General features: G+C 50.9%; 2 protein-coding genes and 1 pseudogene across 9 annotated transcripts in view; 1 reads left to right on the plus strand and 2 right to left on the minus strand.

Moving 5' to 3' along the window:
• Usp30 (ubiquitin specific peptidase 30) overlaps nt 1-21,557 on the minus strand; it is a 52,923-nt gene that overhangs the window by 8,420 nt on the left and 22,946 nt on the right. For 2 of the 8 annotated variants that reach the window (XM_087578604.1, XM_087578599.1), the window contains exons 1-7: nt 15,162-15,366; nt 13,089-13,198; nt 11,976-12,158; nt 8,599-8,702; nt 2,947-3,045; nt 1,216-1,258; nt 357-451 (exon numbers count right to left, since the gene is read on the minus strand). In XM_087578604.1, the coding sequence (XP_087434730.1) occupies nt 357-451; nt 1,216-1,258; nt 2,947-3,045; nt 8,599-8,702; nt 11,976-12,158; nt 13,089-13,198; nt 15,162-15,244 (717 nt within the window). In that variant the 5' untranslated portion in view covers nt 15,245-15,366. 8 annotated transcript variants of the gene reach the window in all.
• On the minus strand, nt 4,060-5,486 carry LOC148002369 (legumain pseudogene; annotated as a pseudogene).
• Svop (SV2 related protein) overlaps nt 21,306-21,557 on the plus strand; it is a 58,507-nt gene continuing 58,255 nt past the window's right edge. Inside the window, 1 exon segment of the mRNA NM_134404.4 lies at nt 21,306-21,525. Within this exon segment, the coding sequence (NP_599231.3) occupies nt 21,491-21,525 (35 nt within the window). The 5' untranslated portion in view covers nt 21,306-21,490.

Raw genomic sequence — 21,557 nt, forward strand, 5'->3', positions numbered from 1 at the left:
ACGAGTGATCGTGCGGTGTTCAGGAGAGAATGCTCATGTGTGCGGTGTGTCAAAATGTCCTAAAACTGCCTAAAAGTTGTAACATCTCTGCGCTGTTTGGAGATTTTTCCACAGAAAATGTTAGAACACTCAAATGCGAAGCCAAGTTCCTCCTACACCTCAAATCTGCTGTGCCCACCACGAGCAGACAGACACACAGACCTAGGACCTGAAATCTGGCATCTGACAGCAGCTATGCTGCCCCCAGCACCGTCCCTCCCTCCCCACCCAGAGGCCAGCCTGCACTCCAGGCCCCTTCCTGCATCCTGACGGAAGCAGTCCCCTGGGAGTGGCAGGACAGGAGGGCAGCCGCTTACCTGGTGCTCACAGTGCTTGCACACCATGTTACTGCTGAGCCTCCCATGGAAGGGGTGCTGAGACTTCCAGGGATTGGTCGTGGGGTGAGGGGACCCTAGAATGCAAAGCACCTTTGACACACCCTGTCACCCAGGCCCACCCCACCCCACCCTCCTGCACACAACAGAGCAGATGCTTCTCCTCTAGGAAAATGTTCCTAACAAGCGGCGAGGGCCTTCCTTGGGCAGACCGTGCTATGTAAGGTGCAGACGCTTGCCCACTGTTAGAGAGGGCAGCAAGAGGCACAGGCTCCAGAAAGTGAGGGGAGCTGGGGAAACACCCTAAATACGTGAGTTCTGGAGAACGGGGCTGCTCCTTGCTTAGCACGGGGCTGGTGGACAACATGCTCATGGGAAACGCTTTCTCTACAGGCAGGCAGCCCTGAGTGATGTCCTGAGCCTGCTTATTAGTCATGTGACCAGGAAACTCACTTCATCTCTCCCAATGTCTCTTTCTGAGACACAGAAATATCATCTTATGCTATAGTCCAGGCTGACCTGGAACTATGTAGCCTAGGTTAGCCTTAAAGACACAGCAAATCCTCCTGCCTCAGCCCCTCAATTGTTGGGCCCACACTTGGTCTGTAACCGTAATTGGTAGAAATGGGTAAGTGCCCCCAGAGGCTGTGCTGACTTCAAATCTTGAGAAAATACAGATTTCTCAAGAGAGCTATGGCCCTCTGAAGCATGGAGGTCCAGCACAGCCGCAGCGGGACACAGCCGGCAGAGGCGGGTGCAGAGCCGTCCTATCTGAAAGGCACACTTTTTGCTTTCATTCACTTCCTTAAATGCACATTTTATCAATGGAAAGCAACCCTACCTCTCGTGTGGCAGGTGACTTGTCTGGGAGCCATTTCTGACTGCTGCTGTAGGGAAAAGAGAGTGAGATTGAAAACCTGACGGCAGCCCTTTAACCACCCTCACCACCCGGGAATCTCACAAGCTCCTGGGCCAGCAGCACTGTCAAAGCCAACATTTCCCACAGCCCAGCATTCCGAAGCGGCGCTCACCCGCCTCCTGGCTGGCTTCTGCTGAGTTCCTTTATGGAGGTCACAAAACCACATTTCCTCGCTTTGGGGTACTTCCTCCCCTATTGCCAGACAACGCTTATCACTGCCCTAATATTATGCTGTCCCAGGAGATGAGTATTCACTCAGAGAACCAGGCCGACTCCCCTCCTCAAAGACAACCCAGGCTGCAGCAGCGAATCCTCTTAAAGAGGCTGCTGCTTCCAGCAATCACGACAGCAGGAGTGCGTAGCTTAGGCTCTGCCAGCCACGGCCTCCTGGTTACTGGGTCTTACGCTAATCTAGGCCCTACAAAGACTGTGTGTCCGATAGTGACACAGGCTGCGTGCCCTATCCTTACTGAGTGTGCACACACACACACTGACACAGACTGTGTGCCACACTTATGAGTGTGCACATACTGACAGACTGTGTCCTACACTTATGAGTGTGCACACACTGACAGACTGTGTCCTACACTTATGAGTGTGCACATACTGACAGACTGTGTCCTACACTTATGAGTGTGCACACACTGACACAGACTGTGTCCTACACTTATGAGTGTGCACATACTGACACAGGCTGCGTGCCCTATCCTTACTGAGTGTGCACACACTGACACAGACTGTGTGCCCTACACTTACTGAGCACACACACACACTGACACAGATTGTGTGTCCTACACTTACTGAGCACACACACACACACTGACACAGACTGTGTGACCTACACTTACTGAGCACACACACACACTGACACAGACTGTGTGTCCTACACTTACTGAGCACACACACACACTGACACAGGCTGTGTGCCTTACACTTACTGAGCACACACACACACTGACACAGACTGTGTGACCTACACTTACTGAGCACACACACACACTGACACAGACTGTGTGTCCTATAGTTAGTGTGCACACACTGACACAGACTGTGTCCTACACTTATGAGTGTGCACATACTGACACAGGCTGCGTGCCCTATCCTTACTGAGTGTGCACACACACTGACACAGACTGTGTGTCCTATAGTTAGTGTGCACACACTGACACAGACTGTGTCCTACACTTATGAGTGTGCACACACTGACACAGACTGTGTCCTACACTTATGAGTGTGCACACACTGACACAGGCTGCGTGCCCTACACTTACTGAGCACACACACACACTGACACAGGCTGCGTGCCCTACACTTACTGAGCACACACACACACTGACACAGGCTGCGTGCCCTATCCTTACTGAGTGTGCACACACACTGACACAGACTGTGTGTCCTATAGTTAGTGTGCACACACTGACACAGACTGTGTTCTACACTTATGAGTGTGCACACACTGACACAGACTGTGTCCTACACTTATGAGTGTGCACACACTGACACAGACTGTGTGCCCTACACTTACTGAGCACACACACACACTGACACAGACTGTGTGCCCTACACTTACTGAGCACACACACTCACTGACACAGGCCACATGCTCTATCCTTACTGATTGTGCACAGACTGACAGACACACTGAGGCGTTACCTCCAGGGAGTGCACATCAAACAAGTGGGTGACCCGAGGCTGGCGGTCCCGCTCGTCCTCCAGGGATGAGGTGATGACATGGAACAGTTCGTGAGCATCCTGTCAAAGGACAAAGCTTCCTGAAGACAGGTTCCCGAGGCAGGGCCAGGGTCAGAAGCCCGGCCATGGGCAGCAGACAGACCAACCCTTACAGGGCAGTCTGCTCTCTGTTTCCCGTGAGTCCCAATAACTGAAGGAGACCAGCCCCCAACTCCAGCAGGGGCTGGCTTTGAAAAACAGGCAGGATGACCGCAGCACAAAATCAAATGCCTTGACCTTCTTGGGCGTACAGCAGTAGCACTGAGAATATCCAGCCCCTTGTGTGACCATCAACCCCTGGCTGAGACCCAGGCCCACTGCGCAGTAACCGTCCACCCGGCTCCTGCTCCTCCATCCTCCCTTCTGCCCCTGGTAACCCGACAGCTCCTGTGAAGGAAAGCAGTCACGGCTGGTTTGCTCCTGAGGCGCTGCACACAGTGGAACAAGCATTCCCCTGAGCTCACCCACAGCGCAGCAGCTGAGGGTACCCCACACACTTCCTTCTAAGGGCTGGCTGGATTGCACTATCAAAAAATTTTGTTTGTGGGGCTGGAGAGATGGCTGGGTGGATAAGAGCACTGCTGCTCTTGCAGAGGACCTGGGTTTGGTTCCCAGCACCCACATGGTGGCTCACAACTGCTGTAACCCCAGCTTCACAGGATCCAAGGCTCTTTTGTGGTCCCTGTGGACACCAGGCCCAGCACAGGCGGTGGACATCAGGCAAAACACCAAACACATAAAAGAAAAATAAATCTTAAAAAACAAAACCATCTGTTATTTGGCTGAAGGTGCAGCTTAGTGGGTGGGCAGGTGAAGCCCTGGGAAGTCTGCCCCATCTCTTCACCCACTGGCGGGGCCCACAGTGCTCTGCCTGCCTGCTGGCTTCTGGGGTGCTTTAAATGTGCTTGACCCATGGGAAGAGCAGAGGTGTGGCCAACTGGAGGAGTAGTGTTCTTATTACAGGAAGTGTGTCACAGCCTTCTGGTGGCAGGCTGTGCTCTCTCCGACAGAAGTCTCCCAGCAGTATCCCCAAATCCTGCCAGCGAGGAGGGAATCTTGTGCACGGACTTCAGTGTTGTGCCTGGCACTCAGAAGCCTCTGGATCTTCTGATGAAACGATGGGATCGCCTCAAGTCATGGCGGGACGGCCAGGAGCACCTCTGGGCTGAGGGCAGAAAGCTGGGGAACTCGGTCTGTGCTTCATGCCCTGAAACCATAATTTTCATGGTGGGATAGGTTAGTTCCCCACTGCATGATGTGGCGGGTGCTGCTGTGGGGCTTGACCCGGTGGCACTGCTTAGGAAGGGTCTCTTTAGATCCTCCATGTTGGAGTCTCCCATCCATTGATGTTAGGCCAGTCACCCGGGTATATGCTCCTGTCCTCGCCATAACAGCAGGCCTAAGATGACTCTTTTTGGCCGCAGTAGTTGTATAAACACTGACTTCATTCGGGTGGTTCATCATGGAGCCAGACCACATACTCCAACATACAACCCCATCTTGTAGTACGTTCTGTGTTCATGCATGTAGCCAAGAGTCTTGTTCAGATCCTTGGCATGAAGACCATCTCTAGGAAACTCCAGGGTTCCAGTGGCTCCTTGGTCAGTCAACAAGAACACACAACTCTAGGGACCATGTCTCAGGACTTTTCCAGACCCTTTTCCCTTCATCGCTTCTGCGTTGCCTCTCACCACACTGAGGAAATTCTCTGAGTTCTATCCTCTCCAGTGTAACCCTTCAAGACTCCCTTGTCTGCAGCTGTGCTGTTGGGCTGGTTGATCACAATCCTGAAGTGGGACTTTCTTCAGAATTGGCAATGTCGTCATATGCCAGCACTATAGTCTGCTTGTCAGGAATCCTGTTTTGGTGTTTGATCTAGTAGTCATGGCATGCATCTGCCTGGTGCTGGCTAATTATACCAGACGTTGGAACAAGCCATAAGTTGAAGTTGCTTTGGATATCCCACTCCTGATACCAATTTCTGTCTTACTTAGGGTTTCATTGCTGTGAAGAGACACCATGACCAAGATAACTCTTATAAAAGAAAACATTCAATTGGAGCTGGCTTACAGCTTTAGAGGGTTGGTCCATTACCATCACAGGAAGCATGGCAGTGTTCAGGCAGACATGGTGCTGAATAGCCAAGAGCTCTACATCTTGATCCAAAGGCAGCAACAGGAAACTTTTCCTTCTGCAGTGGGTGGATCATGAGCACTAGGAAACCTCAAAATTTACCTTCGCAGTGACAATACTCCCTCTAACAAGGCCACACCTCCCTCTAACAAAACCACACCTCCTCTAATAAGGCCACACCTCCTAATAGTGCCACTTCCCATCAGCCAAGTATGTTCAAAGCACCATAGCTTCTGTGAGGGACTCTAAGCATGTGAATGTACGAAGTCCTGCTTGACTCTGCTTGCAATTCTTGGACTGCATTCACCAGTGTCACTGCTGAGATCCATGGTAGGATGTGCCTCTAAGGACCAACTGGAGAGACCTCCTCCCCAAAGCTGCAGCTGCTCCATGGCTCCTTCTCTCTCTCTCTCAGGCCGGGCAGTGCAGCCTTTGATCCCATCCTGGATCTCACCATGTGGGCACCAGAGCGATTTTTAAACTGGTAAAAGCAGATCCCAGACTGGAGAGATGGCTCAGTGGTTAAGAGCACTGGCTGCTCTTCCAGAGGTCCTGAGTTCAATTCCCAGCAATACATGGTGGCTCACAACCATCTGTAATGGAGATCAGACGCCCTTTTCTGGTGTGTCTGAAGACAGCTACAGTATATTCAAATTAAATCTTTTTTAAAAAGGGAGCAGATCCTGTATTTGAGCTTAGCTTCAGTCCATGGTAATCAGATCTGTCAGTTTTCTCTGTGGCTATCCAGTGCTGGTGAGAAAAGCCAGGCCATGTGCATGCCAGACAAGCCCTGGACACACGGCTAACCCAGCTTCTGAGCTTCTGCAAGGTCCACAGCCAGCCTCTGACCCCACCGCACCTGTGCACAAGTCTTTCCTTCTAGAGCAGAATGGGGACTCCACGTTCCCAAGATTCCCAGGCTTGCCCCCCTCCTCCCCAAGGCTCCAGCTCCTAAACACATCCCGAGCTCCAAACCTCTTCAGTCCCTGCCTAGGCCAGACTTGAGCTATGCCATTCTGGGCTGGGTCCCTGCAGCAGCCCCAGCCCCTGCCCCTTTCCTTAGCTGCCAATCATGATGACAATACTTCTCTTCTTTGCTGGCTAGAATCATCTAAGAGGAGGAAACCTTAATTGAGAAAATGTCTCCAGAAGATCCTGTAGGGCATCTTCTTAATTAGTGATTGATGTTAGAGAGCCCAGCCCATTGTGGGTAGAGCCACCCCTGGGCTGGTGGTCCTGGGTTCTGTAAGAAAGCAGGCTGAGCATGCCATGGGGAACAAGCCAGCAAGCAGCACCCTCCATGGTCTCTGCATCAGCTCCTGCCTCCAGGTTCCACCCCGTGTGAGTGTGAGTTCCTGTCCTGACCTCCCTCAGCGACAGATTTGTGATGTGGAAGTGTGAGAATTAACCCTTCCCTCCCAGCTTGCCTTTGGCCATGGTGTTTGACTAGGTTCAAGCAGAGGTCACAGCAAACCAGGGCACTATTTCATAATCTTTACGTTTCAATTTAGTGTACCCTGCAGTACTGGGGTGGGACCCTTGGGCATGTGCGCTAGCATCTGACTGAGGGGCATCCCAGGCGTCTCCGTACTGTTCATGTGGAAACTGCATCTCATGAAGATGTGCATGCATCTCGCAGCACGGGCTGACTCTGAGCTCCACACAGCCCCATAGCTCCCATAGGCACCCTGTTGGGCTGCCCGTGCTTGCCCAGAGGCAGGTGTGGGCGATCACCGTTAGCCAACGGTACACACACAGCTTAGCCCTGTCAGGTAGAACAGCCGAGAGCCGGTCTGCGAGCTCCCTGGGCTGTGAGGAAGGTGGAGGTTGGGTGCTATGGGTGCCCTGGTACTGTTGTATTGTGAGGTTAACTCTGTTTCCTCAAGAGGGGCTGCCCCCAGGAGGAGATCTCTTACTCAGGTGATCTCACGGAAACTTCTCCCACTCTGACCCGTCAAATAAAGGCAGAGGAGGAGAAAAGTGGGACTGGAGGTCTCAGAGAGAGGAGAGGAGGTAGAAGGGAGATGGAGCAGAACCTCATGGCCTAGAGACGATACAAGTAGCAAGGACTCTCATAGCTGGGAACAGAATAGTGTAGTGTTAGAGCTGCCCGACCTAGGCATATAGCTTATAAATATAATAACTGGTTGTGTGATTTTTATACTGGCTTATTGGGGTAAAAAATTACCGCAAGAGCCGAGTGTGCGCTTCAGTGCTGCCAACACGGCAGGCGACAGGGAAGTCACTGCTCCTGAGTCTGTGCTCCCATCCTCACCCTTACTCCTTACTGGCTGTCATGGGGGTGCAACCAGCTAACAATCATGAGTGACTGAACCCAGTGCATCTCCTACAGCTCCTGGTTTAGACAGAGTGGACTGCCCGCCAGTGTGAGCTGGCTCTGACCGACTAGATGAGGAGATGGTGGGAAGGCCGAGAGCAGACACTGCCTGCTGAAGAGCAAGAGAACCACACAGATGCTGCCTCCTCTCCCCCAGCCCCCGTGGCTGCACCACTGCTGGCCCACACACTGCTGTGCACTGATCATCTGGGAAATGGTCCCAAGGGTCACTTGGCATAAGTTGTCCTTTGACAGAAGGGTGGGACTTAGAAAAAGTAACCGTGACCTTGGAGCCAGTCTCTGCTGAGACACAGGAAAGAGCAGAGTCAGAACAGTAGCCGGGGGTCATTTCCAGTTGGATGGAGACACATCCTAGCTCACAAGTGCAGCCAGCGAGTAAACCTTCAGAGACAGGCATCACCCACTTCATGTTGGAAACGCGCCACAGGGCTTCAGATCAGCAAGGAACAAGGAACAAATCCGTGTGTAGTCTCAGAAGGGCTGCCTCCCTGCCCCAGTTCAGTGTTGGGATGGTGGCAGGATACACAGAGGCTTGGCAGTGCAGCTGGGGAGGATGTGTGGGAGCTGGGGACCTGGAGCACCTCACCCCAGGCCTAGGTCTGGTGTCCTGGTCTCCAAGTGGCTCAGGGCAACAGTGGCCAGGACCAGGAGGGTGGCAGGGCAGAGGGTTTGGAATGAAGGTGTGAGGGACACCACCTGGAGGTCTGGGGACAGTTTAACCACTTCTGAAGATGGATCTTTCGAGGCAACTGTGAGGCCTGAAAGAGGGTCTCACACAAACCTGGTTCTCTCAGGACCTGAGTGCAGTCAGTGCAAAGCCAGAAGCTTTTCCCTTTGGCCACCGATTAATGCCCAGTGCCAGCGTCCACCCACCAAGTGTTGTGTCCTCTTTATCAGGACAGCAGTGAGACACTGGCCCTCAGCTCCACCAGGAGTTCTAACAGGGAGAAGACATGCCTAGCATAGTCAAGGTCCTGGGCTTGATCCCTGCAGCACGTGCACACAGCCCTGCACACTGTGCCCACACCACTTGTCCCTAGGTTAAAGGTGGCACCAGCTCAGCCTGCTGTTGGGGTGCTCACCTGCTCCTCAAAGGACGAGATCTGCCACCGGTACATTCTCAGGACGTCCAGCAGGCAGCTGGCGTCCAAGACCTCTTCCTCAGTGACTTCTTGGCAGGACAGAGCTGGGTACAAGAGAGAAAGACAACTCAGTCAGAGCATAAGAAAGGGCCGCATGTGGGTAGGGGACAGCACACGACACTGCAGCTCCCTCGCACTCTTGGAGCCTCACACACTGCGGAGTCTGCATGCCATGTTTGTTGGATGAATCTCAGATGTCGGAAAGCTACGATTACCATCTGATAAAGAGGACGTTGTAAGTCAGTTGAGTATGGTCTGAACCGATAATTCTCAAGGCTGAAAAGCACTCACCACAGGGTGACTCCCGCCCAGCATGCCCCGCCTCTCCTGGGGCTCCACATGGCTTCCTAGCCTTCACTCCTGCCTGTGTGCATAGTGCACGGGCCATAGCCCAGCTACTGAGGATGCTGGGCTTCAAAGCTTTCCTGACTCCAGGAATGTGGGACCAATCCTGGCAACAGCACAAGATGCCTTCCCAAATAACAATGGATAACAAATTATAAAAAGATAAAGGTGGGTCCACTAAGGATTCACGGGTCTATGTACACCAATGGTCAGGCCCTTTTCCCTGAGGGCAGTGCTGTCCCAACCACTCCGCTCTGTGGCTGAAGCGCAGAAGCGGCCACAGGCTGAGCTGGGTGCTGAGAAGCGTCACTAGCAGGACAGGCAGCCCCGCCCGACCCACAGTGCTCGTCATGAGGCCTGGAGCTCAGAGTCCAGCACCAGCATCAGGTGGCTCTGCTGCCGTCTCATGGCCTCCAAGGAGATGCACACAAACACATAAACACACTAAGATGGGTGTGGGGCTGCACAGCTTTAATCCCAGCACTCAGGAGGCAGAGGCAGGAGGGTCCCTTTGAGTCTGAGGCCAGCCTGGGCTACAGAGTGAACTCCAGGACAGCCAAGGCTACATGGTGAGACTTGTCTCAAACAGACAGACAAACAAACCAACCAACCAGGGAACAGGCCACAGACTGTAACTGCCATTCAGACCACAGTGCAGGAGCCCAATGCTGCTCAAGTAGGAAATAAAGGAGGGTCAGCCCTCTCAGGGTCGGCTTCAGCAATCCACACATAACACAGGCCAGGCCCTTCCTGGCCCTGGTCTGCAGTCGAAGCATGTGAGAGTCCCCACATTAAGGCTCTGACCCAGAGGTGGGAACACTGCCCACCTCCTTCCCCCACTGCAGCTCCACCTGAGCTGTCTGACATGACCGGAACTGTGGGCAGGGAGGAGCTACCTCAGCAGCCTGTGGTGAACATGTTGGCCTCAAACACCACCAGCAGTCTGGCACGGTCACTCACAGCTTCCCAACCTGCCACCAACAGGACAGCTCTGCCATGCTTCCCAAAGAGACGTACTTCTGTGCACAGACGGCCCCATGCTGTGACACTTGCTACAACCTGGACTACAGGCACCACTGAGCTGCACAGGCGCCGGGGCTGCAGAGGCCGCCCAGCAGCTCAGAGTGCCTGCTGCTCTTTCCACTCAAGTTCCCTCAGGCAGCTCACAACCGCCCATGAGTCCAGCTCCAGGGAACCCCAGGCCCTCTTCTGGCCTCCATTACACCACACATCTATACATATATATCCACATCCATTTTCAAAAGAAGAAAGTTCTAATAAAAACACCCCTATACACTAACAACACAAAGCCCCAACAACTCAACTCAAACACAGAGCCCTGAGTGGCCATTTCTCCTAAACCGACAGCCAACAGAAAGACTGAGAGATGCAGCGGTCACTCGATCAGGAAAATGCCAACACCAGAAAAATACCTCATGTGTATGTGTATGCATGTTTCTGTGGAGGACCACCTCACACACACGTGTGTAGGTGTGTGTCTGTGGAGGGCCACCTCACACACACATGTGTAGGTGTGTGTCTGTGGAGGGCCACCTCACACACACGTGTGTAGGTGTGTTGTCTGGGGCTTTTATCGGCGCTGGGGATCCAGGCGCTGGCTGGTCCACGGGCTTGAGCAGCAGGCGCTTTACCGTCTGGGCCTGCTCAGTCCCTTGGTCCTGACCGTGAGAGTGGTAAGAGCTGATTCGGAAGGCAGCAGGTGGCTTGGTTATTATTAACAGGTGCTAACGCTCGGTAACCAGACAGCACTGAGTCTACCTCTGTCTAAGCCCTTCTCCTGGAGAGTGGCTGTTACCTGTGAGGCACTCACATCCCCACTGGAAATCATGCCAAACGAAAAGATAACAATCTGGTAAAAGCGTGGAGAGATTGTAGTTAATTAAGAGTACTGGCTAGGGGGGTTGGGGATTTAGCTCAGTGGTAGAGCGCTTGCCTAGCAAGCGCAAGGCCCTGGGTTCGGTCCCCAGCTCCGAAAAAAAGAAAAAAAAAAAAAAAGAGTACTGGCTAGGGGTTGGAGAGATGGCTCAGCAGTTAAGAGCACCTGACTACTCTTCCAGAGGTCCTGAGTTCAATTCCCAGCAACCACATGGTGGCTCACAACCATCTGTAATGAGCTCTGATGTTCTCTTATGGTGTCTGGAGAGAGTGACAGTGTACTTGTACATCACAAACAAATCTTTAAAAATAAAGAAATAAAATAAATCCCCATATCCTCCCCCGCGACTAACGATGCCGAGAAAGACTTCCGCAGTGAGATTTCCAGGCCTGGCTTCCGCAGTGAGATTTCCAGGCCTGGCAGCACTGGCCACACTGCATGGGCTCACCGTGAGCTGCTAAAGCTCCCTCAGGAAAGGTCAAGCCACTCACACTGCAGTGGCAGTCCCCCCCCAACCCCCCGCCCCAGCTAACGGCTGCCTGGCCCTGGATTGGCTTTTTCGTCTTTTCTTACAGGCAAAAAGAAACAAAGCCAAGGACCTTTATTGGTGTTTTTGTGGACAATCTTATTTCATGGGCCAAGCACTCACTTCTTTTGAAACTTACAGCTGAAGTGCTTGTATGGCAGCAGATTTTTTTTCTTTTAAAAATTGATTTTATATTCAAAGTATTTTTAAATAGATGGTGCCATTTTTAATTAAAAAGAAAAAAAGTAGCTGGTGAGAGGGCTCTGTAGGTAAAGGCACCTGCCCCCAACCTCACACCCTGAGTTCGGTTCCCAGGACCAGACGGTAGAAGAGAACCAAAGTTGTCCTGACCTCCCTGTGTGTGCTGTGCGCACACGCAATACATACAACTCTTTTCCAAATCTGACCGTCTCTCTTAGGTTCAAATCTGACCGTCTCTCTTAGGTTCTCGGGATGTGTCCCCCACTACGTGTTTTCCTACCAAGTGGCTCCTCAGCCTTTCTTCTGTCAGCCAGACCCTGAGGATGCCCGCCCTCACGTCCCCAGTACCTTTCAGGAGGCTCAGCAGTGTCAAGGACAGGCACTGGTGTGTGTGCGGCCCCTGCTGGTCCCTGGAGTACTGGGTGGTAAACTCCTCCAGCCACTTGACAAACGCGGGGCAGGCAGACAAACCCTGCAGCAGGGAGTTCATGAAGCAGGTGTTCCCCAAGTTGACAAGGCCAGGCACAAGCCCTAAGGAGAGCAGGGAAGGAAGACGACCATACATCATCACCTGGAGAGGCCCTCTTTCCTCTCCCTTCTGGAGCTCCCGTCTCTGCATGGGAGCCCTCAGTCGGGATTCCACCCTGAGTGAGCCTGGGCACTGGGCATATTATACTGCAGACTGAGCCACAGGGCAGGGCTGCCCTGTGTTCCCTCTGAAACCCTTCCAGGTGCCTGGCCCAGATATGAAACAGACAAGAGCAGCAGCCACGCCTTCTTCCTTGCCCTCATGCTCTCCTGGACTCTGTCTCCTTTAGTAAGAGAACAGGGCCTCACAACAGCTCTGCCTCCTGGGACAAGGCTTTTGTTCTTCCCACAGTGACCGAAAAAGACACCAGTCAGTCTCCCTGCAGAGACAGCAGCTCCAACTCCCAGGATGCCTCTTCCTCTTCTGCCAAAACTCGGGAACTCAGTACACAGAGCCCAGGTTGGTCTCTACCTCGGTGTGCTGACGTAAGTGTTGAGAAACTCTTTAATGTGAGAACACCCATGAAAGCACACAGTGAGCTTCTCCACAACCGTCCTCCTGGCTCCCCTCTCCCCTCCCCTCCTGTCTCTTAGAGAAACCACTGCTGTGATGTAATCAGTCAGCTGCAGGACTGAAAACACAATCACACATTAATAACAACAATTGAGCCACTTGGGACATAATGACAAGGCCAGCCTTTTTACACCCCCCTCCTTGGGAGGGGGTCTGGCTTAGGTCACCCTGTCAGGCATCCCAAGAGCTAGAATTACAGGCGTGAGTCCCCAGGCCAACACAAAGCATGTCTTAAAATCAAGTGTAAAACAGAGCCTTCCCCCAGGGTGGGAAGTTCCACTTCATAGACACAGACCTTACTTTAAAGAGACAACCAACTACTCAAGCAGACAAAAGAGGCTCCACAGCCCTGTCCCTACCTTTTCTCCGCTTCTTCCTCTCTGTAATGGGACCCCAGATAACATATATTCCTGCTGCAAGAGCAGCAGCAATTCCACCGATCACTCCCCAGTTCTTCATGACTTTGTATCTGAAAAAGGAAAGATGCAGACTGTCATTGTGTCTCCCGACAGCAGGCGGGTACAGACAGTGGTGGGGAAGTGATGTTTGGTCAAAGTAACCACCAACCAGCAAGCTTGAAATCTAAAGTAATGTGCACCAGTAAGAATGTGTCCTGGGGGGCTGGAGAGATGGCTCAGTCGTTAAGAGCACTGACTGCTCTTCCAGAGGTCCTGAGTTCAATTCCCAGCAACCACATGGTGGCTCCCAACCATCTGTAATGGGATCCGAAGCACTCTTCTGGTGTACTCATATATAATAAATAAATACATCTTTTAAAAAAAAGAAAAGAATTTGTCTTGGAAATCAGGGGTACTTAAGCACTTAGCTTGAACACTGGGTTGGGGGGCAGTACTGCATGTCCTTGTCACCACTCTCTACCTTGTTCATTCAGGCAGGGGACCCAGAGCTCACTGGCACAGCTAATCAGACTCCCATGCTTCTTCCCACCCAGTGCAGGAAATATGCCAGGCTACCTGGTGTTCGCATGGCTTCTGGTGACCTCAACTCTGGTCTTCACGTTTGTTGCCTATGCAATAGGCAATCGAACACCTGGACCATCTCCCTAGTCTCTCCCTATTTATTGAGTTGCTTTTTTGGTTTTTTTTGTTTTTTTTTTTTTTTTTTTGAGATGGGGTCTCCTGAAGTCATTCAGACTAGCCTTGAACTCACTCTAGCCCAGGCTGGCTCTGAACTCAAGAGTCCTCCTGGCTCCTGAACAATGAGTGACTGAACAGTGGTGCCAGGCTTTAGAAATGGATTTCTCTTTAAGAATATTAAACAATACAACAAGAGATCGTCTACATGCTCATGCCATTAAAGATGTCTTCGTTTCAGACTTGACTTGAACATGGGCACTATTCAGAACACAATGTTATACAAAGTTCTGTATGTTCAAGGAAGACAACCCACACATGTGTAACATGTACCCACATGCATGTGGACATATGTGTAACACATTCTTACCTAATGTTTGGACTATATGAAGTTGATCCCCTCCCCCAGGACCAGGAATATAGATCTCAGCTCAATAAAAACACTCACTGAATAGGGTCACTAGTGACAACAGTGATCGCCAAACAACGGCCAGCATTCTCCGATGTCACAGGGAATCATGAATTTCAAATCATTTTTGGCCTTCAAGGATGAATCCATAGAAAGTACACAGACCTTGGCTTAAAAAGCAGACAGGTGGAGATGGGGGCCAGTTACATACCGAACACCTGCCCGGCATACGCTCAATGAGGGAAATTGAGGCACGCTGTTGATAGACTACTACTTCTGCAGAACGGTATCAGGAAAAGACTAAGAGGGCCTGGAGTAAGGCTAAAACTGGCCAATCCTGCCCTCAGGTCAGCTCTTAGGCCACAAGGCCTATTACAGCCTTATCTCCTACCTGGTAAAATAAGGGTGCTGGACAGGATAAACACTGGGGGGTGTGGTGGAGGTCTTCCAAGATGGATAAGACGCTGTCAGACCTGCCCCCATATCCTAGGAAGCCAACCCAAGCAACAGGTCCCAGTAGTCATGGTGAGCAATGGGGGTGTGGCCCCAGGCCTTGGGAAGATAAACAGCCTGGGGTGCAGGCCGGGGTCCTAGCAAGAACCAAGAGTCTGAAGTTGTCACACACTGGGTAGCTTAGCAGCTGAGGAGCTTTGATATCTTGGGAACCAAACGTGGTTTGGGATGCAGACCTGAAGATTCCCAGCACGGCAGAGGTGGAAGACTGGCATATGACAAACTGGGGGCGGTGTGCAGGCCTGAGGAGACTGTGGGCCTGGAGCCCGGGTTCTGGGGTCACCGAGAAGGGCTACGGGGCCTCGCAGGCCACGGCCACTGCAGGGACCAGGAGGCAACGCTGGGCCGCGGCCTACGCCTCCGCCGGGTCGGCGCAGGCCTGGAAGCCCCGCAGCCGCCATCCCCCACCCGCTCACCTGACGGCCGCCCCGGTGCGCAGGAAGCGCTGGAGGGCCTTGTCGGCCGCTGTCCTCGCCGCCTGCGCCCGGGAACTCAGCATCCCGGCCACTGCCGCCGCCGCCAGCCGCCGCCCCCCACGCCCGCTGCAGCGTAATGTAATGAGGAGCCCAGTGTGCGAGGTTCCCAAAGTGGAGGAACCCGCGGTGGCGACCCCGCTTCGGCGGGGGAAGCCAGGGAGACGGACCGGAAATTGGTCACACCGGACTGCAATAGTGCACGGACGCCCGCTCCCCGGTTCCTTTTCCCTTAGCAACCGCAGCCTAATTTGTTGCTAAGGGAGACTTCCGGGGCCGGGGACCTTTTTGGAAGCTTTGAGCCATCGCATTTGCTCAGGCTTCAGTCACAGACACCGAGGCTCCGCCTTCAGGGCAGAGCTTCGTTCATGTTTTTCAAGTGGAAAGGCTGTTATTAAACTGGAAAAAGCTTTAAAATAGATGGTTCTTTGATTTTTAGAATGTGGGGCTCTGTAGGCCTGTCTCCCAAATCTCACAGCCTGAGTTCAGTCCCCAGGACCATACAGTAGAAGAGAACCGAAGTTGTCCGGACCTTTCTATGAGTGCTGTGGTGCGCAACATACACACACACACACAGGCACACACACACACACAAGCACAAACATACATGCACACATACACAAGCATATGCACACACATTACACATGAACACACACGAATGATAGATATATACACACATGCACTCTTTGCACATATATGCACACATGCAGATGTGCACACATGTGCACGCAGCACACATATACACACATGCACACTATACATACACACATGTGTGCATCCACATGCACACACGCATACTACACCCATACACACACGAACACATACACGTGCACACAAACATATACACACAGAAATACATACAGACACAAACACATACGCACAAACACTTGCGTGCACACATGCATACACAAATACACAGACACAGACATGCAATAAATTAAAATGCAATGCCTTAGAAATCTATTTCTATTAGGTTCATACCAAGTCCTACACAGTCCCACACAAATGTTCATGGAATCACTCTTTAAAACAGCAAAACACAGAAACAAACTAGATATTTATCTGCTATGAATCTCCCTCTGTTATACATATAATAAGTAAAAGTGTTAGAATTTTTGGATTCCTGTCTTGCGTGGGCGGGTTGCTGTGCAACAGATCTTTATACTGTTTCTCTTCTCAAAGCTGAACTGTGTGTGTTGAACAACTCCCCCTTCCTGTCTCCCATTCTAGTAACTTCCGTTCTATTTCCAATCCTATGAGGCTGTCTGCAGTCCTCTCAGGAAAGGAGTCGCTCAGAATTCTTTGGCGATTGGCTTGGTTCACTTGGCATAAAGTCTTTTTTTATAGGAAAGTAATATTCCATTTTAAGTACTAGCTTCTCTCTGCTGTCCATCTGTGAGTGGACACAGGTTGCTCCCACTTCTTGGCAATAAACTTGGGCACACAACCCCATCTCCTTCTGGTCTTGTTTTCAGTCCTTCTAGGTTTATACCAAGTAATGAGATTATAGATTTATATGCAAATTCTTTTTATTTAGACACTTCTATATTGTTTTCCACAGCGACTGCACCATCTTACAACCTTTAGCCAATTTAAAAGCTATTATTTATTGGGGAGGCATGTGTCATGACTTACATGTGGAGGTCAGAAGACTACTTGAAGAATTTGGTTCTCTTCTTCTGCCATGTATGTTCAAAACCAGGTTATCATGTTTGGCAGCAAGCACTACTGCCTGCTGGACCATCCCACTGGCCCAATTTATAAGTAGGAAGCTCAGAGAGGTGAGGAACATACTGCCATTCTCTATAGAACTTTTAAATCTCCTAGTTAGGAAGCATATGTGAACACACACACACACACACAAACACACACACACACACACATCATAACATTCATAGGCAAAAAGAGGACTAGTTACAAGTGACTTAAGTGCAGGTTGTCAGGTACGACACTCAGTCAGTACATGAGTGATAGGAGATTTCGAAGCCACTGTGCTGACTTAACGTGTGATGTTCCCCAAAGGCCTGTGTGCTCAAAGCATGGGCCCAGGTGCTTCCCACTTTAGAAGGCAGGTGTTAGGAGTTGGGGGCTTGTGGGAGGGACTAGCTTCTGGGAGTATGCTTTAAAAAATGTTCATACTTATTGTTTGAAAGTGTGTGAGTGTGTGAGTGTGTGTGTGTGTGGTGTTGTTGTTGTTGTTGTTGTTGTTTTGTGGAAAGGGTATCAGATCCTATGGTGTTCTAGCTACAGGTAGTTGTGAGTCACTTGATGTGGCTGCTGAGAACTGAACTGGGTGGGGTCCTGGTCTCCCTGGCCCTGGTATTTTGCTTTTTTTTTTTTTTTTCCGGAGCTGAGGACCAAACCGGGGCCTTGCGCTTGCTAGGCAGGCGCTCTACCACTGAGCTAAATCCCCAATCCTGATATTTTGCTTTTGACAGTTCATGTGGACCTCAGCCCCTTCCCTCCTGCCTCCTGGCTGCCTTGGGGCAGCAAGCTGCTTTCTTTGTCATGGCTTCTGCAACAATGTTGTCATTTCCTGTGGCTTGATGAGTACAGACATATCTGAACATTTGAGACAAAAAGCAAAGCACACCTTTCTACCTTTTTTTTTCTTCTTCTCTTTCCTTTTTTTTTAGAGCTGGGGACCGAACCCAGGGCCTTGCGATTGTTAGGCAAGCGCTCTACCACTGAGCTAAATCCCCAACCCCATACCTTTCTACCTTTTAAGCTTTTGTTCATCCGGACATTTTGCCACAGCACTGCAACCACTCTACTTATTTTTAGTCTTCCATTTATTTTAGTTATCTGGTGTTTCAGTAACTCGGGATCTTTTACTAACCCCACGAAGGATGATTTTGCTTGAGAACCTCAAAGAAAGCCTGGAACCCGAGGGGCAGTCCCCCCAAACAGATGGCACTTTAACTTCAAATCCACCCCTACCTGGCTGAGTATCTCTATGTGACTTATTTAGTGTTCGGAGACCTGTTTCCTCATCTGACACACGACAGAGCAGAACCTGTCCCCCAGGAATGTTCATGAAGAATCTTGGAGGCAAGGGAGGTGAAGAACACCCTGCTCTAGACTGTTGAGGTTTTTGTTTGAATATTTTTAGTTTTTGTAGTTTCCATTTAATCTAACTTTTAATTTTTTTTTCATTGTATGTGTGTCTGTGAGTCTGTCCATCTGTGTGCAGATCCCTATAGAGGAGATAACAGATCCCTTGAAACTGGAGTTATAGGCAGTTGTGAGTCACCTGAAGTGATTCTGGGAACTGAACTCAGGTCCTCCGGAAGAGCAGCAAGTGCTCTTATGCATGGAGCCACCTCTCCAGTCTCCTGGCTTTTATGTTTTCGAGACAAGGTCTCACTCTATAGACCTAGCTGGCCTCAAACTCATGGCTAACCTCCTGCCTCAGTTTATCAATGGTGAGGACTACAGGGCTGGCTCGTGGTTCTCAAGTTCATGTGCTGTCAGTCAGTCAGTCTGTCTGTCTGTCTGTCTGTGACTGGGGCTCTCAGATTGGTGTCCTTGTACTACGGACCAACTCATTTCCCACTTTGTCAATACAAAAAAAAAAAAGAAAAGAAAAGAAAAAAGTAAGAAAAGAATAAAATGGGGGTTGGGGATTTAGCTCAGTGGTAGAGCGCTTGCCTAACAAACGCAAGGCCCTGGGTTCGGTCCCCAGCTCCGAAAAAAAGAAAAGAAAAGAATAAAATGGTTGTGGGGAGTGGACTGTTGCAGGACATTTGATGATGCTGTGAACCCTGGGCTTGTGTTGTTCAAGGCAAAACCTTTCCCTAGCTGTGCTGTGGGGCTCAGCCTTAGCACACACCTTTCATCCCTCTGGCTGGAATACAGACACACTCTACATCTTTAAGCCCAAACGATGAAGGTAAAGTTAGTTTGTAGAAGGAAGCAGACATGTTTGAAGTGATGTCTAATTGGGTGGCAGACAAAGTGATGAATCGAAGAAAGATTTGACAGGATAGGATACACCCAACTCTCATGAGAAGAGAAAGGAAAGAGGGGCTGCTTACGAGAGAGCAACTCAGAGAAAGAGGAGAGGAGGCCATTTTACAGAAGACAGGTTGCAGAGAGAGGACAAGCTAGACACAGGTGAAGACAGAACGATCCAGAAAATGAGAAGGAGCCAGAAGATTAGAGAAAATCTCTTCCAAAGTTAGTATGAGGCCAAGCAGAGTGTTTCAGGAGAAGCCAAGAGAGAAGCCAGATTGAACCTGTCAGCTTGGAGAGGAGTTTTCAGCCAGAACAGCTGAGCTGAACCACCCAGCCAAAGTCCAGAAAAGGTTAGAACTTTATTTTTTTCTTTCTTTCCTTATTTTTTTTATTCAGCAGTAAGTCTCAGAGGCTGAAAACATTCTAGGCCTACATTAGATTGTACAGAGGCTAGAAGCTTCCAGAACTAGGTCTAAGTGAGCAGACGGAGGCAGTAAACTTCTGAGATGGCAATTATTTCAGGCAAGTAGTAGTTAACTTTTACAGAGGACTGGCGAGATGGTTGAGAGATTGGCTACTTTTCCAGAGGACCTGCTTTTCCAGCACCCACACGGTTGCTCATAACTACCGGTATCTTTGGCTCTAGGGGATCTAATGCCCTCTTCTGGCCTCTGTAAGCACACATGCATGTGCATATGTGCAGTCAAACACTAGTGTGTGTGTGTGTGTGTGTGTGTGTGTGTGTGTGTGTGTGGTAGGGTATGTGGGGGCTGGTAGGATGGCTCAGCAACTAAGAACACTTCCTGCTCTTCCAGAGGTCCTGCATCAGGGGCCTGAAACTCAAGGTCCAGAAAATGAAACACCCTCTCCTAGCTTCTAGAGGCCCCACCCCCGAACACACATGAACACATGCACACACATACACAGAAGTTATAAAACATTAGAAAAGAACATTCCCTGGGTTCGGTCCCCAGCTCCGAAAAATAGAAAAAAAAGAAAAAAAAAAAAAAAAAAAGAAAGAAAAGAACATTCCGGGGTTGGGGATTTAGCTCAGTGGTAGAGCGCTTGCCTAGCAAGCCCAAGGCCCTGGATTCGGTCCCCAGCTCCGAAACAAAGAAAAAAAAAAAAAAAGGAAAAGAAAAGAAAAAAGAAAAGAACATTCCTCTCTTCCTTCTGTTCCTGTGATCTTCCATCCAGTCATGGCTCTCGTATATGGGAATCGTGGGAGCCGCCATCTTGATAGGTGAATCTTTTTCTCCTTTCTCCACTTATGCACACTAGAACTAGAACTGAGTTTCTACTCTAGGATTAGTGGAGCTATTTAAGTGTCAAGATAGCAGGCCCACACCCAGGAGACTCCATAGTTTTGGGAGGAGTCAACTGTTTATGGGCAACTTGAATTGAGATCTCTAATATCTCTCTCTCTCTCTCTCTCTCTCTCTCTCTCTCTCTCTCTCTCTCTCTCTCCCCCCCACAGAGATTCACCTGCCTCAGCTACCAAGTGTTGGGGTCAAAGTTGTACACCTCTGTGCCTGGCTTGTCTTAACTTTTGAGATACGGTTTGATGTGTACCCCATCTGTCCCTGCAGTTTGTGGTAACCCAGGCTGAGAAAATTCACAGAGCTCAAGTTCTAAAGCAGGCGGAAACGGGGAAGGTGGAGAGCCTGAATTCTAAGGGAAAGACCTCAAGGCAGGGACTTTGCCGTTCACCTCTCCAGTCAGGCCGCAAAGATCACAATGCAAGGCTGAGTAACTGAGTTACTCTTCCGCCTTCTAGCCTTCAGTACCCAACAAGATCCTTTCCTAGGTCCCGTTTCGTCGGGCCCTCGGCTCTGTGATAAAAATTTTTTCAAACCGTTTTGCCATCAGGGTGCTACTGTGCCTGGAACCCAGTAGGTGCTCAACACGCAGCAGTGTTATACATGGAGTTCATTTCTAAAAATCCATACTCCGTTCTTAAGCTTCCGGAACATCATACCGACATTAAAATTCCTACAAAGAATCTGCGAGGGAGGCTTCTTCTGGTCGGTCGGGGTGCCCCACAGACACCCCAAACAGAGGACCGTGGGCTCCTGGGAGCAGCAGGGCTCGCCCCGCCCCCTGCACCGCGGAGCCCTCCCCTCGTCCTCCGCCCACTCCTGTCGGTCTCCGGCGGCAGCGGCTGGCTTTGTCTCCCGGGCAGGGCTCCCTCCCCCAGCAGCTGCCCAGCGAGGAAGCCGCGGAGCTGTCCAGCATCCCGGTGCTGAAAGCCGGAGCGCCGGCCCTGCTTCACCATGTAAGGGTCATGCCCAGGCTCGCCCTGGCGCAGCGCGGACATGGAGGAGGACCTGTTCCAGCTCAGGCAGTTGCCGTGAGTACCGCGGGGGCGAAGGGAGGCCGGCA

Source organism: Rattus norvegicus, chromosome 12 (assembly GCF_021556685.1).
Source record: "Rattus norvegicus strain SHRSP/BbbUtx chromosome 12, alternate assembly SHRSP_T2T, whole genome shotgun sequence".
Lineage (NCBI taxonomy): Eukaryota > Metazoa > Chordata > Mammalia > Rodentia > Muridae > Rattus > Rattus norvegicus.